The 16,523-nt window shown below is 43.1% G+C and overlaps 1 protein-coding gene across 2 annotated transcripts in view; it reads left to right on the forward strand.

The window, feature by feature from the left end:
- The window catches only part of ath (ATP-dependent RNA helicase DHX33), a 59,533-nt gene that overhangs the window by 19,634 nt on the left and 23,376 nt on the right, over window positions 1-16,523 (forward strand). For both annotated transcript variants that reach the window (XM_050188392.2, XM_050188393.3), the window contains exons 13-16: window positions 2,345-2,443; window positions 3,253-3,327; window positions 9,918-10,008; window positions 16,341-16,406. In XM_050188392.2, the coding sequence (XP_050044349.1) occupies window positions 2,345-2,443; window positions 3,253-3,327; window positions 9,918-10,008; window positions 16,341-16,406 (331 nt within the window). The remainder of the gene's footprint in view (window positions 1-2,344; window positions 2,444-3,252; window positions 3,328-9,917; window positions 10,009-16,340; window positions 16,407-16,523) is intronic.

The raw sequence follows: 16,523 nt of genomic DNA on the forward strand, positions 1-16,523 counted from the left end.
TCCTCGCTATAAATAAAGACTTTTGTATTCCGATGACTGGTTTGGTAGAACTCTCGTGATTGGAATGCTACAGCACAGGCTGGATCGCGAGAGGAAAATAACCCCGTTCCTTCTACAAGACTGCACGTCGTCTGCTTTTCAGCTTCGTTGCAAGGGACAAAAGTATAGAGAGAGCAGCTCGGCATGGCTTTTGCAATGGTTTACATGTACACGGCACATTTACTACTACTCGTTTTCCGAGCTTAATAAGAATCAACTGCTATTTAACAAGTACGTAAAAAAACAATGCATTTATCGAAACCATTACAAACCTGGGGCAAGAAGACAATTGAGGCAGGAAAGGTACAAAATATGCTTGATTCATCGTTTTAAATAACTACTCCTGGTTTTAAATAGCCTAAGATATATATATATTTTTGGTTTTGTGTTTTTACAAACTTATTTTCAAGAATGCGATAGGTTTTTTTTTTTTCGTTCCTTTTCACTTTCTTTTTTACAGCGACATAGTAGACGAACACACCCATCACTAATGGTAGGCACCAGACTTTGGCAACCTTTCCTCATCGTTACTTCACTTTGGAGCAAAACAAAACACCATGGAACAAACACACAGGATGTTTGTTTGTAGCGGTGTGTGGTTGCGGAATCCTGTTCTCAGACGAAGCATAGCACAGCGTCAGCAATGCTCGCTGCAATCTTTCGTTGCCAGATAACGGCTCAGAATAAATGCATGCAGCACAAATGGTGCATCGTAAGCTCGCAGTAATATTTCCGGCATGGTATACCACCAGAAACAGTTTGGGAATTCACTATGACGAGGGGAAGATGCACACGACTGACACGACTCGGCCCAGTTTGAAGAGGGGTTGCCCATCTTCTCCCTCGGCGTGGTCACCGGCCGTCCGGCTCATGGCATCAGTCCACAGTGCGTGCCCATTGGTGGAGGCTTGTGTGCATCCGCCTTGGAGGAGTAAACGCCCCTTTTTTCTAAAATTGCACCCGACTGTAGTGATAGCTGCTAAATGCTTATTGCATTAGAGGCTCAAGTGTAAATTGCACATTTTGGAACATTACTTCATAAAACAGCATTGCACCAAAGCTGGACAACTGGCTTTGCCTGCAAAAGCCAGTTAGTAGTGCACTTATGTACAGATTAGTTTAAATATATCTTAGAGGAAGAGCATAAAACTGTGAGAGAGTGAAATGCTGAATAGTAGCACAAATCAGTGGTTCTAGGAAGTGGCAACGCAACAGCTGGTAATCAGCTAAGAGGTGCTGTGAGTTAGCATAGTGCCTGATGGTGGAATACAGCTGTGGATAGCGCAGCTGTTAGGGAGAGTTCATTGAATGCTTTAAATGTGCAGTCAGCCGCAACGGAATGCGGGTTCCACCACAAATGTCAATTTCTGCTTTGTTAAGGCAGGGCACTTATAATTTAATGGATCACTTTATAGTTTGCAAAACCCACTACACACTGAAACTTTGATCTGAATCCGAGCCAGTTGGTAAGGCAACAAATCTTGAAGGGAACAACACAAAAATCAGTATACAAGAAAGCAGCAAACACAGACACAGAGTACTGCGTATGTGCTTGCCACTCGCTTGTCCCAACTTTTGCGCTGTTCCCTTCAAAACATTAAGCTTTGAATTAACCGCCGTGGTTGCTCAGTGGCTATGGTGTTAAGCTGCTGAGCACGAGGTCGCGGGATCGAATCCCGGCCTCGGCGGCCGCATTTCGATGGGGGCGATATGCGAAAAGACCCGTGTACTTAGATTTAGGTGCACGTTAAAGAACCCCAGGTGGTCGAAATTTCCGGAGTCCCCCACTACGGCGTGCCTCATAATCAGAAAGTGGTTTTGGCACGTAAAACCCCATAATTTAATTTTTTTTTTTTAAAGCTTTGAATTCCAGATTATTTGCCCAGGCTTCGCAGGATTCAGCTTTTTCACAAATTGCATGTCACGTAATCCTTTGTGGCTGATTGTACTTTTGGTGATTTCACGGGGAAGGATGTTGTGTGCTGCCTATTGAGGGGACTCAGAAACACTCACTATAACATTCATGCAGGCTGTCATGTGACAGTGTGTTGCTACAAAAAAAGATGTGTTATTGATTAGAATTTAAGGCGTTGCGCGCAAGGAATGACACACACAAGAAAATAAGGCAAGGACAAGCACTCGTGTTCATCCTCTTTTTCTGCGTGTTTGTTGGTGTTTAACAATGAGTCTCTTTAGGAATGTTCCTGTGCAGTATATACTATAATTTCAGAGTGAATGTAGGCAACACCTGTTTTGTAAAAACAGTTATTATGCTGTAATACATTGCACTCTGTTCCTTCTTTAGGACATACCAACCAGGGACAGGCCTTGAGGTGCTCAAAGTAAGGAAGATATCAAAGGCACAGGCATGGCAGAGGGCTGGAAGAGCAGGTCGTGAGTGCAGGTAGGCAGGCATACTTCTGGAGACCTCGTGAACCATTAATTGCTTTATAGCATATGTACATTTAGACAGACTGTACCGTACTATCAAAGCTGACTATGTTGCTTGATTATGTGTCACTCTCTATTTACTGCCCTTTTCCGCACTACTTGGCAACTGTGCACTTATTCCAGCTGTGTACCCATCCCATGGAGATCATAAAATACAAGTATTGTTAGGTGCACAATGTGTTAAATCATAATGTCTTTTGTACGGTGCTGCATGCAACTAAATATATTTGTGTTAGATCTTGGTGGCATTAGGGGTCTGCGAGGGTCCAGCAACCGATTGTGTGAAGTCATTCAGAATGTCCGTGTGAAGCAGCATATTTGTATGGAGCTTAACAAATATGCACTGGAAACGGTTATTTAGTTGACTATATGCTGTTAGAAGTGCCGTTTTATTCATCAGTAAATGTCAAGGAAGTTATTATTTCCTGTTTGACATCATCTAAAGGTACCTTTTTGCCTTCAACTGTTTCAGCTTCCGATATACCACCGACTGTCATGCATGCTTCTTGATGTGAAATAACAACAGTGCTGAGAAAGCAAACTGTGCATTAGGTGTGTTATTTACAAATTTCTAGTGGTGTTCGAACCTTGAATCATTAAAGAGGGTTTAGTTGTTGAATTTGCTCTTCTAAGCTAACTTGCTTCTTTGACTTTGACTGCATTAACCCTCTGCTTTTCACCATGGATGTTAGATTCCACAAATATGGAAAATAAATTTAAAATATGCATTTCCCTGTGTGATACATCTTTCTGTGTTTTCAGTGGCATTTGCTACAGGCTGTACACTAAGATGGAATATGAAGCAATGAGGGAACACAGCATTCCTGAAATACAGAGGTACGACCTTACTCAACATGCATTGAAACCATTGGTGGTGTCCTATAGGGGGTTCTGTGATCTCTGTGTGCTATTTACATTTGCTTTGTGTGCATATGTCTTGCATACTTATGAAAACGCCTGTAAAGTCTACATTAATGAGCTACTAATAGGTGGTACTGGTTATTTTTGCTCCAGTTCTTATGTGAACCTGCCTGATTAACTTTTTATTTCTTTGTCTGCACAAGGTGAGGCCAGCACTGTTGCGGTGTGTGTTTGCAGTGTCATTTGTGTGCTGCACACTGTTTACGTCATTTAGCTTAACCTGGTTCAGGAGATGTGAAAGCAGATTCAATGGGCGCAACTTAGGGCAGCGCATCACAGCCTTAAAACATTCAAAGCATTGAATGCACCACTTTCAAAGGTAAACAAGCAGCTGCACCAGAAACAACACCGAAAACAGCATCACTAAACAAGCACCAGAAAGTCTAACTGAGTTATGCAGCAGAGGAGGAAAGAACTGTATTGTGGACACTGATAGCAGACCTTATTCTAGTGGACTGCAAAAGCAGTGCAGTACTAGTGCGTTAATTTTGGCGGGTCCTTCATGACAGACATCTTTGAGCAAAATACGCTCGTAGGCCACCACATGCCATTCACATTAATTTGTTCATTAGTCTGTGCTTACTGGTCTCTTCCATAGATGAAATATCCTCAATGGCTTAAATCTTCACCCTCCGGTGTCTAAAATGCCTATGGTGAGCACAAGAAAAAGAAAGAAAGAAAAAACAAGTTAATTTTCTTTCCTAACTACAGTTAAACATAGATACAACGAACTTCAATATAACGAAATTCTTTATGTAACTTTTTACAACTTCTTGTCCATAGAATACTATGTATTTAGAACCTCAATACAGCGAAGTGTGCTTATACAGGATTTCAATATAATGAAATTTCACTGCTACTGCAGAGGAATAGCAAAACAATGAATAAAAAAAATGTCCGCGGACGCAGATGGTCAAATGGTTGAATCACAAGCGACTGCTTGCGAACACACGTCTCAAAGCATGCACCGCCCGACCAAGAGCAACCGGCGGAGCAGAGAAGTGTCATGTTTCGTATTTTAAGTCAATGTGTGATAAGATCCTATTGTGCACTATATGCTTAGGGTGCGAGTGAAAGCGTACAAGGGTGAGCCAAGAAGGATGGTGGCTTGATGAGCGCGGTCTTCCCGTGAGAGCAGTAGGAAAGATGGGAGTGGAACAAGCTCACGGTAACACAGGGACGGAAGTGCTGCGCCAATTGCTCCATCTTGAGCCAAATCATCAAGCTGTGCCAACCTGCACCAAAACACTTCAATATAATTTAATATAATAATTTCAAATGAAGTTGCCAAATTTAGCAGGATTTGTGTGTTCAGTAGCAACCACACAGCCATAGACATGCGTTGGCTAGCGCTTAGCCCTGCAATCCAATCCTAAGCAATCCATTTCAGCGTCGACGTCTTCGGAGTGTGTGTTTAGTGGCATAATTGTAACTAGGCCACAAGAAAAGCAAAACTGTCTTGTGCTATACAATGCATTATGAATGTTTTCTAAAAGGGTTGCACGTTTGCATATATGCGGACCAGCTAAAGATGATTTGAACTGGCACTCATTTCATGGGGCAGTCGAGAAGGAAAGCCGCACTGAATGAATAAGGTTGTACAGTCTGCTCAATATGTAGCTCATCAGTTTCGTTTTGCATTTTAGCACTCGATTTGGCGCCGTATTCGTACATCTGCGTCGACTAATGGTAGAATGCGTGTGACGTTATAAATCTATTTCGCATGTGCACCGCGCCCGGTTACCGGTATGGTAGCGCAGCACACCGACAAACAACCTGCTTGCTTTCATGAAACTCCTTAGTGACAAATATCCAATTACAATTGAAATCGTCATTCAAATGTGCACTTAGGCTACACAACTTTCCGCCCGGCCACACCACACAAAATCAGGCTCTTGCCGCCGCAGAATGCAAGCCAAAGATGTAAAGATTCATATTTAGTCAACCTTAGCAGCCAAATTATGGTAATAATTAAATGTTCGTCGAAACCATAAACCTCCGAAATGGCGTTCGCGGCAACGATGTTCACGACGCGACTTGTGCAGATCGAGTAAAAGAATGTTAATGAGCCATTGCTCGATGCACAAAATATCAGTTGCTGTTTTACTCTGGCTTTATGGCACCTGTGGCGGAACTACAAATAATCCCGAATAATCTAGCTTTTTCAAAATATTGGTAAAGCCAGTGAACATTTTTATCCCTTTATTTTTTTCAAAAATATGTTATAGCTTTTTCTCGGCAAGCGATGTGAAATACTGGCGAACGTGCACTGACCAGTACGTCAACTTCACATTTATTCTGTGGTAGCCAAGAATTATTCCAAGTTATTATGCCAAGTTATTCTGTGGTGGCCAAGAATTAAAAGTTACCTGAGGGCACTACACGAACAGCGTTCACTGTACCTTGATAGGTGTTGTTCATGGGGGCCATTGTGAATACTCCTCGTTCATTGTGCACAAATATGCTTAATTAGCTAAAGTTATAAATTTACGTAATCGATGAGATGCCAATTAAAAAGTTGTGGATGACATTGAAAAATGACTGATAACAGCATTTAAACAACCTAGGATTTGTGAAGACTTTTTTAATGGGAAAGAAAGCCCATTAAATAAATAAAAAATAAAAACAAGAGAAAGCCCACTGTGGTTGGGACAACGCTCCTGTGCATAAAAGATTTCATCAATCTTTATGCAAAGTTTGTCAAATAGAGGCACTGGAAACGATCAGCCGCACTTCTTCCTCGCCGCATCAGCAGTTTTTGCCGCATATCGAAGTAGCGCGATCTTGTCCGTTCGCTTTCACAACTGTTATACAGCCGTGGCCCAGGTTTGCACGTTTGTAGTATACACCATGAACCGATGACTACATTTACGTCTGAGACCACTTATATTACTGGTGCGGGGACCCGTTGTCATGTGGATGTTTCTTTTTTTTATTTTCCGTCCGAAAGAAGGACCACACAAGACCTAGATAGCTAAATACACTGTTATCAGTAATTTCTCGATGTATTTGGCATTTGCATGGACGCCATATTGGATAAGTAAGGTAATAAATGTTAGTTCATTAAAATTAAATAATATTTGCTTGTTCACAATGAAAAAAAAAACTCGACTAGCATTAACACAAGCCTATGAACATAGAGTGGGTGCTGTTCACTGAAAGCCTTCGGCTATTATGTTCTTGGACACATTTAGTTGGCACATCCGGTATGTAATTTAATGAAGGTTTCTGAGAAACCAATATGGTTTTCCTTTGTAGCTTCATGCTACAGCCGAGTGGATGACAATATTTCCCTGTCATAAATTTTGCTGGCCTTGCGGGCTTCCACAGAACTAATCTGCCGTAACCTAAGAGTGTTCTGCAAAGTCAAATAAGCAACACCTTTTCTTCATGTGACAGTATTTCACTCATATTGACTTTTACCAAGCTGCCCCAAAACGAATATTTACTGCTCCAAAACGGACAATTCATGCTCCAAACCTGCTCGAAAGTGCCAAATTTGCTGTGCTCCCAGAGCTGCTCCAAAACTTCCTTGGCCGCTTCCATCCCTGGTGACATGATAAAGTGTGCATGAGAGGGGGGAAGGTTGGTGCAGTTCTCCTTTTTTAGTGCAGTCAGGCATGGTGATCAGGGAAGCCAAGCACATACGCAGCCTGCGCACCCTGTTTTAGAGGTAACCTGTCATACGTGCAAAGAGTGGGCATGGCGAGATGGTGCGGCATCATGTGTTGTCTGTTCCTGCCCGGTCAGTACTGGAGGTTGCGTAATCACAAGTTTCAGAGACGCATTGAACCAAAAGGCATACAAAGAATTCGCTCCCCATCGCTGGTGCTTTTCATGATAGCATCGTCCCACTGTGGTTGACACTATCACCCGCGGAGGTTGAGCAGACGCAAAAGCGTGGCTGGCTTTGTTTTGTACCACAAATGTGAAGACATTGTCGACATGGCATGAAACCGTATCTTTCATTGCAGACTCGCAAACTCAACAAAATGAATTTTTTTCTTATTCGAATTTGCTTTTTCTCAATAATGCGAAATTTTGCTGCCCCTCAAATGTAAGAAAAATTAATTAGCGACTACTTACTTTCATAAAAGATTGAATGCCAATATAAAGAATTTTGCAGCAAATTGCAGATTTTACCAACTTCGTCGTATTGAGGTTTAGCTGTACATTTATGCTTAACCCAGTGGATATTGGAAGCCCCAAATGGCAACACTTGCAGATGCACATTGCTCTTCAGCAAAGCCAAGCAAGAGGGAAATGCACGCTTTGTTTACCAGGGTGTCTACCAACCGGGAAAACTGGGAATTCTCAGCGATTTTGAATATTCTGGAAGTACTCAGGGAAAACTCAGGGAATTTGTGCTGCTATGAGGGAAAATTAGCTGTAACTTTATTGAAAGGGAACAAAATTTGCGGTAATGCTGACTCGCCTAACAGAGAGGGATCGTAACGAAGCGTCTTTTGACGGCGTGCCGTCGGTTGGAGGAGTTGCCAGTGTACAGTCAAAGACCGACTTTCCGGGCGCCCAGTAATTCGGACGGCTTTGCGGCACCACCACGTACCCCATAGAGTCAATGTATAAGAATGTCTGAAACTTCGGACGCAAGAACGCTTCTCTGTCCGATTTTACGGACTTTTTGTCATGACCGCGGGTCCTAAACGGCATTAATCAAAGCCACCAGTACATCCGCTTTGCATACCTCGCCGCCGCGAACAGGCGCTCTCGCACGCAGATCCGCTGGCAGAAGAGTACGCATTTGAGCTGGTTGGTTCTTAATTACGAGCAGTAAACAGAGCTAAACAACAGGACAAGGAGAGGGACACAGACCTCTCCAGGGTCGCTCTCCTTCTCCTGTTGTTAAGCGCTGTTTACTGCTCGTAATCCACTGGCAGCCTTAGCTAGGGTAAACGCTAGGGCTAGCTGCTTCGACGTTCGCTATTAAGCATCTTGCCGATCGGCGCCGTATGCTTCATTGAAAGAATTCGCCGCTGTAAGCAATGGCACCGACTCCGCCTCTGTGGTCCTCGCGATTGGCTTCGAAGCTCGGAAAGCACGGCGCGTTGCATAATGCCGGTTTCTGAAAGTCAGCTTCGCCTCAATACAGGTAGGTTGCGCGGTGAAGCATACGCGAAAATATTAGCATAACAAGCTTGGGAAGGGGCAATTGTCACGGGGCACAGTATCTATTCCTTAATTATACACGCGTTCACCCGCCGTCTCCTGTCACAGTACGAGCACCGATATGCCTAATATTAAAGTGTACTGGTAGGCCTTTTCGGATGTGCCTGTGGCGATTTGAACCCTTAACGACAGTAAAAGACATGTATTCATTTTATCGAACTGCACGATCTTTCGGACGTTTTTGCGGCCCCTAAAGAGTCGGAAAAATCGGACGTTGACTGTACAACTGACTAAGAGAATGCTTGAAATGTCCTGTGGGGCAAACGCGCTGTGGAAGGAGGACGATAACAGAAAGGACCTACGCATCGAGGAATGAATGGGAAAGGAAGCGTGCCGCCGCTTCTTTCAAGGAGCTTGAGCTCAGAAAACAAAGTGTTGGCTGATGCCGAGATGCAGGTGTCCCTCATCCTAACCGAAATAAACTCTTTAGAGCAGTGAAATGCAACTTGAGGCGTTCTGCATGGGCTCAGAGTGTGTCAGGACAGTTGAGGTTGACACACCAGCTGTTGAGAGAGAATCCCACTTGTGACAAAGTTCGGGCCCCATACCAATGAGCTTGTTATCAGTTGATCAAAATAGCTTGTATGCCCTTCAGTCACGGTATCCACCTTTGTGGACGCGACCTATTTTTGCCATTTCTGTGCAGTTGTAGCAAAGGAATAGAGCACAAACATTACGCTTAGGGCAAATTGAACATTCTGATAACCTAAATTACTTCCATTTTGCTTCTTAGTGATACGTATCGTTATAGAGTATCGCTTTGGTGATGGCACTACCATGTTTTACGTGACACTTGATGGGTAGCATGTCGGTAGCAACCTTGACATATATTTTTTATTGCTTGGAATACTTGAGGCCAATGAATAACTTGTGCATGTAATTCGAGCAGGAGATTTAATCATTTCTATGAACAAATGTAGCGTGACTGACTTTGCAATATTCAAATATTTAGTTACTCTGTAACTATTCGCTGTGCATTTTACTAATCCCTCCCTTCTGATTTCTTTTGAATAAAATAAATGCTACTCCTAACTATTCAAGCTGGATTAGATTTTTTTTTTTTTAGCATGCTTAAGAGAGTGACAGCATCAGGCGACATGGTGCCAGCCTGTCTTGACATGAAACAAAGTTCTGTGTTACTCAAGGAATTTTGCAAAGGCACTCAGGGAAAACCTGGACAACTCTGAATTTGGAAATGTCAACTCGGTAGACACCCTGTGTTTACTTTTTGTGCTGCCTGTATTATGCACTGTAGTTTCCTGTGCATCTTTTTTTGTTCTGTGCTTTAATATCTGTATATCTTGCCTGCACTGTTTCAGGTGCAGTCTTTCAGGTGTCGTTCTTCAGATGCTTGCCTTGGGCATTGAGGACATCTTTTCATTTGATTTCATGGACAAACCTTCAGAAAAGGTGGGCCTAATCTACACTCGCTCAGCTTGCCAAAAACTCACTCCAACCTTCCAGTTGCCCTTATTGCTGTCTACTGTTTCTGGAGAAGTAGATATGTGCTGCTGCAGACTTTTAACATGCCTCATTAAAACAAGAAGGGCCACTTGAACACTTCTTTTCTATTTCCTTTTGTATTATACAGCTTCCAGCACACTCGTTTGAGTATGTATTTGCTGCGATTAGACATGCATTTTTCACTGTCTGCCATAGGTTACTGGTTTGAGACGTTTGAACTTGTGTTGCCAAGTTCTAAATTTGGCTTTTACTCCTTTATCAGTCACACCGCCATATGCCAGGCATGTCTTTAACATGACTGAAAACTGCAATTCTGGACACAGACACGGGGAACAGACGAGGATGAGGTGTCTGTGTCAAACATTTTTTGCCCTAAGTTTTCCAGTCAACATGATAGACCAGGTATCCCATGTGGGGATGCGCGACTCTCACGCATCCCCTGATATGCTGTTTTCCCGCACGGCTCGCGTGGCCTGGCGCCCGCGGCGCTCGGAGTGGTACAAGCGCGGTGCGAGAGATGGCGCGACCGTCGCACCGCGGCGGGGTTACTTGGGCGCCGAGGGACAAGGCGCTGCCTCTTTCCCGGCGGGCCGGCGAACAGCGTGGACGTTCCGCGCGCGCTGCGACCATGCTTCTGCGAGACCGCCTCGCGTGGCCGCCTTCGAACGCACGACCGTTGGCGTGACCGAACACGCGAACGACCAGGCGTTGGAATCCAGCATGGGGCGAACATATTCGCTCGCAATGCGGTCGCGGTAAGTCGGACTTCTAGATTTGTCGCGCGCCCATCGGCATGTTTTGGGGATAGCAACTCGGCTAGCCGGCATTGATCTATGAAAGGTGCAATAAATGCCCCTGTGATTGTTTGCACTACTGTGTTGTCGTTCCTTTGTCCCAAGAGTACGGAGGAGAACCCCGTATCCCCCACACCCAACAGTCAGTCCTTCCGAAGTCTTCAGCAGTCACGAAAGTGGCAAGTGATGGTGGGCCTTACCGCTTTCCATCACCTGTCACTCACTGCAGCAGCCATCTTCACTGCACAGAAAACAGTGCTGCTAATGGTGATATGCCACTCAAGCATTGCTCACTCAAAAGCAGATTTTCTCATGTACCATGAGAAAATGTACTTCATTCATTACTTCATGTACTTTCATTCATTCATTCATTCATTCATTCATTCATTCATATATTCTCAGAACTGTAAGGCATTACAGAAAGAAGTGGGAGTGTAAAAAAAAAAGTTAAATTGTATGAGCAGGTACATTTCACATATGAGGAGGTACACCTTGAACTGCAGGCTTGAAGCATGCAGGTACGTACTTAGAGTGAGACAACAGAGGTAGGAAGGTGATTTCGGTTGTCTTTGGGACAAAGGATTCATCAAAATGCTTACTCTTACCATTGGACACGCCAAATTTGAGTTGGTGGTTGACCTGTGATGATCTGTAATGACTGATGTTAAAAAAAGGGATTGTTTTGAGTTTTTATTAGAGTAATAAATTCCGTGAAATACATGCAAAAGGGATAGGTGACATCATGAAGAGGTTAGCAGGGTCTAATGTTTCTTTTTCATTTGTAATGCATTAGATTGCCATGAATTAGGAGGAATAACGCACATGGAACGATTCTGAAGTGATTCAAGAATGGGAATTGAAAGCATAATAGACCATGTTGCTTGTATTTATTTACGTGTACTGTGACCAGGGCATTGACGATGTCACAAAAATGTCTAAAGAAATTGGGTAGTCCAAAAAACAAATTTCTTTCTTTTTATTTTACAATGCTAGAGGCATGGAAAATTCGTTCACAGACTTTAAGGCTTTAACTCATTGTGCTTCGGTTAAGGGGGGACATGGGTTTTTGAGATAACTTTGTTATTTCTTGAATCAAATCTGGTAAAACTGAATATGCTCATTCAGTGTTTTGTATTTATCTTAAATATCTAATTGTTTTTTGCATATATGTAGTTGTTGCCAAGATAATTAATAATTACCCTCTATTTTGTGTAGAAACAATTAAAATTTACTTGCTAAAGGGAAAGTTGCAAACAACATATAGTTGGATACTACAGTGCATAAGAATAGCAACGCTGGAAACAGATTCGAAATTGAACAATTATTTGTCAGTTTACATCCGATTGAAGTTCTGTGTTAACGGTATCAATAAGAAGAGCAAATGCAAATGTAGATTAAAATAAAATTTGTAGCTGAAAATTCAAATACATGTGATCTCAGTATTACATTCTCAATACATTTAGCTTTGTGCTACAAAAGAAATAATGGCTCTAGCTGTCCTAGGTCCAAAGATATTGATACAGCAAACAAGCAAAGTGACCAAAAAACCATGTTTTGAGAAAAGTGAGAAAAAAAAACTTTAATCAGTGCAATGCTGAGGCATTGCTATTTACATATTTGCATTCAGAATTGACTCATAAGACTCATAGTAATCTGCTTGCAGCACTTCAAGCTTTTTGCACTTAGCTTCATATAGCAAAAAAAAAAAAAAACCATTGTAGTCCTATTGCCACAAATAGGCAGGCTGAGCGAAAAATTTGTTTTGAGAAAAACAGACAACTCGATTTATTCAGGAATATGATGAAGTATTTGCATATGTTACCAGTTGTAAATGGCTAGTATGCCCCTAGCACATGCCCCAGTGTGAAAGGTTTGTTATCGGGGAAAAAAAAAGAAGTGTCATTTGCAGATTACCAGTGCTCCGCATTTCGTGCGCATCGAGATTGTTCACAAGGAATGGGTTGCACATTTGGTCGACGTGGCATCACTGCAGACAGTGCACGAGATGAATATCTTTCATTGGAAAAACATTAATGCCATTTTTCAATTACCGGTGCTCCGCATTTCATGCACCGCGAGATTGTTCGCGAGGAATGGGGTGCACGTTAAGCTGCTGCCTATGCATAGCGTACTCCATGCCAATGCGGCATCGCCGCAGATTGCATACAAGATGACTATCTCTATGGCGAGACCGCAGTCACGCTCACCTTTGCCTGCTGTCGCATTGCAACTTGCGTTTTACACAAGACGGCTGAGTAATTATAGAATCGTGGCTTACGATAACGAAGTGCATCTATAACGCAGCCGAGCCAGCCGCATCAGCGTAAGCAAGAAAATCCGGTTTTTGCTTGATTGTCGGCGTTAAAGCAAAGTCTTGCCATTTTTCTTGTGCCTTCTTCACTTTCTCCAAATCATCAAGTTGTAGTAGTAGTGCTGGAATGCCTCAGGAACACTGGCCGCTGCCAAAAGTGCTTTCATCTTCTAAGCCTATTCCGCAGTCATGGGGGGAGACTCCGACGGGGCTCAGCACAGGTAGCAAACTATTGCTGGCATCTTCCAAAGCTACTGCGCACTTTCAAAAGTTTAAAACTCCTCTTTTCTTCTTCTTTTTGCCGAATTTATGGCTTGTTGCAAATTGAATTTGGCATTGTTTCGTGCTGAGTTTCACACACCCAAGCAGATGGCGGCGAAAATCCGCCAATGGCATGGCGTTATTGCGGTCACGTGCATCAGTCGACGAATGGAATTACACATGGGGACAACTTTTTCACAGGCTTTTTCTTTATAGCCATTCAGCACACAGACTAGTGGCGGTACAAAAACTAAACGAGAAGAGTTGCTCTTTCAAACAAAACTAAGATGGCTCCAATTGGAAACTTATAATGGCAACTGCGTGTCACGGAAGAGGGCCCTTTTTTGCGCGTTCGTCAGTAAAAATACAGCTCGCCGATGCGATATGAAATGCCATTACAACCAAAATATTGGCCCAAGATGTGTGAGAATATCTGAGATAATGCATCAGACACTGTAGAATCCAAAAATAATGTTTTCAAAAAAGTGATTTTTCCACAATTTTTCAGTCTCTAAAACGAACGCGTCTTGCGTTCACCTGTCACGCAGCCCAATGGACGTCACACATTGTCACTATGTGCAGATGTCTCATGCAACCTCAGCTCAGGGCTTTCTGCCTACAAGCGAACCAATAAGCACTCAAACTTACTTGGTAAGCACGCTCGTGGTAGTTGCTAGCCGCGCTGAGGACCACTTCTAGTGTGGCTGTCAGTCTAACTTGTGCACGTGATCTTTGGCCTCGTCACTGATGAGCCACTCATACCATATCAGCAACAAACTTCCTGCGACAGTTTGCCGTCCACCACACCACCGGCCAGCAGAAATTTTTCATTGTCACACTACCAATAGCTTGTTCGGTCTAACGAGCGCTGCTTCACTGGGTATGGTTAGGTTCCACGTTGACACAGATCTATTCATAATGGCTGCAGAGCATGTGCAGTGCTGTAAAACAGCTCATCATCAAAAACGAGAATACAGACAACAACTGGACTCGCACCAATGTTTACTGCCGCCATTTTTGTGACCTCGTGCTTGGATAATGTCCGAAAAATTGAATGAGATGCCATACAGCGCCCGAATTATTGATCACCATTATACATTGTTTTTGTAGCGATAGTGGAAAGTCAGAATAATCTAGGACAATCGAAAAAGCGGCTGTTGAAAAAAATTGGTTGGCAAATGTTATTAGTTTCATTAGCTAAGTGTCACATGAACAAGGAGTGTTGTTGAGGTCAAATTGCAATGTGCATGTGTCAAAGGGCTTCGTAATTTTTCTGTAGATTACGAAATCATCTTACACTTGAGCAAATGGAAGTAGAAAGTCCACTGAAAAAGATGAAGAAAAAAAGAGGTCCTAGCACAAAGGCTTGGAGAACACCTGACAATTTGGGACATGACACCTGACAATTGGGAATCATGTCCGTTAGCGACAATATAGTGTGTACAGTGACATAAAAGATGCTGAACCCATTTAATAATGTTTTACTGTGAAGGACAGCACAGAGGACTACCGTATGAAACAATAGAGGGTGCCATCTTGTCCTATTTGTTTGACTCGTCTTTCATGGTGAGAGTAGTACCACTAATGTCTAACCAACACAGCCATTGTTACCTTCCATGCTCTAGGCAACTGTGCTGGGGGCTGTATGCATCTGGCGTGAAGCAAAACGCCTCTGTCTCTCTACGAGTCTTCCTCCACGGCACGCCCCAAGGCTCAGTGCTGTCCCCTTTTCTTTTTAATCTTTCTATGATGCCGATGGCGTGAGCATTGCGATGTATTCCTGATCTCAAGTTTTCACTCTACGCCGACAACATCACTCTTTGGACGACTGGCAGCTCTGATGGAGGGATTCAAGACACTCTACAGGCCACAGCAGATGCCGTCGTGGCTCATGCCAGGCCTATGAATCTCACATGCTCCCCTCAAAAATCCAAGCTTCACTTGATTAAGACAAAGTTAGGTTTCTGGTCCCCAACTACGAAAACACGAAGAACAGATTCAGAATAGGACACACATTTGGCACTCATAACTTTCTCCTGACTGATAGCGAGCCTCCAACCTGTGGTAGATGTGATGACATGCTGACCGTCCTTTACGTCTTCTTGGAGTGTTGGGAAGCTGAAAGAAACAGGAAGAAACGTTTTCCTCTTGCATACCGCTATTGTGTCCCTCTTCATCCGACTATGTTTCTTGGTGTTGGACCGCTGTTTAAGACCAAAGCAGTCCTAGCTTTCTTGAATGATGTTGTCCTACTAGATACAAGCCCATTAAATTCATAGTGCATCCTCTTTCCAGAGGATGCCACTATGGTAGTTGTTTTGTGTAGCACATGCCTCTAGGCCCTTGTGTTCCAAGGGCTCTGGTGAGGCAGTAGTGCTCTAGCCAATTTTAGCATCTGGTTTATTTTGTATATTGCATCAATCTTTCACAGTGGATTTTGATGCTCATAGTACACATCATAGTAGTAATTGTCATAACCTTATCACACATAGATTTTATGCAGTTTACCCCAGCTATTTTAGGCCCCTTTACAGCCACATCACATCAACTTCACAAAACTCATCAGTCCATTGTGAACTCATTAACACTAGCATGGCGCTCTTTGGCCATACCTGGCCCTTGTGCCACTAAACATCACACATTCACTCAGCTCTGTGTATGCAAGGTTCATTGTTTATTGCCTCAGGAAAGGTTGCCCCTCTTTCTTTATTTGTTCTTCCTTCTTGGCAACACATTTTCAACCTCATTTTTTAATGCTACTGCTTAAGATTTCAATGCATTGCAGTTGTGCATTACATTGGCATTTTCAACTGGTACAGCACTTGAGGGGGTTGTAGTTGAGCGAGAAATCAAAACTATTTCCATGCAATGTTTTGACATACTGTGCTCTCTCTCTCTCTCTCATATGGCAGCACCTGACGGAAGCATTGGTCAAATTGCACCAGCTTGGTGCTGTTGAGAAAAAGGAAGAAGTTAAGGTAAGTCATTGCCGCTCTTCAGGTAGAAGCTGAGAAGTCAATTCATGGTGCATTCTGGAAGGAATGTGTTATTGTGATTTTTATTTATGCCTAGGATGAAGCCAGCGTAATAATTGC

The sequence above is a fragment of the Dermacentor andersoni genome, chromosome 2 (assembly GCF_023375885.2).
Source record: "Dermacentor andersoni chromosome 2, qqDerAnde1_hic_scaffold, whole genome shotgun sequence".
Lineage (NCBI taxonomy): Eukaryota > Metazoa > Arthropoda > Arachnida > Ixodida > Ixodidae > Dermacentor > Dermacentor andersoni.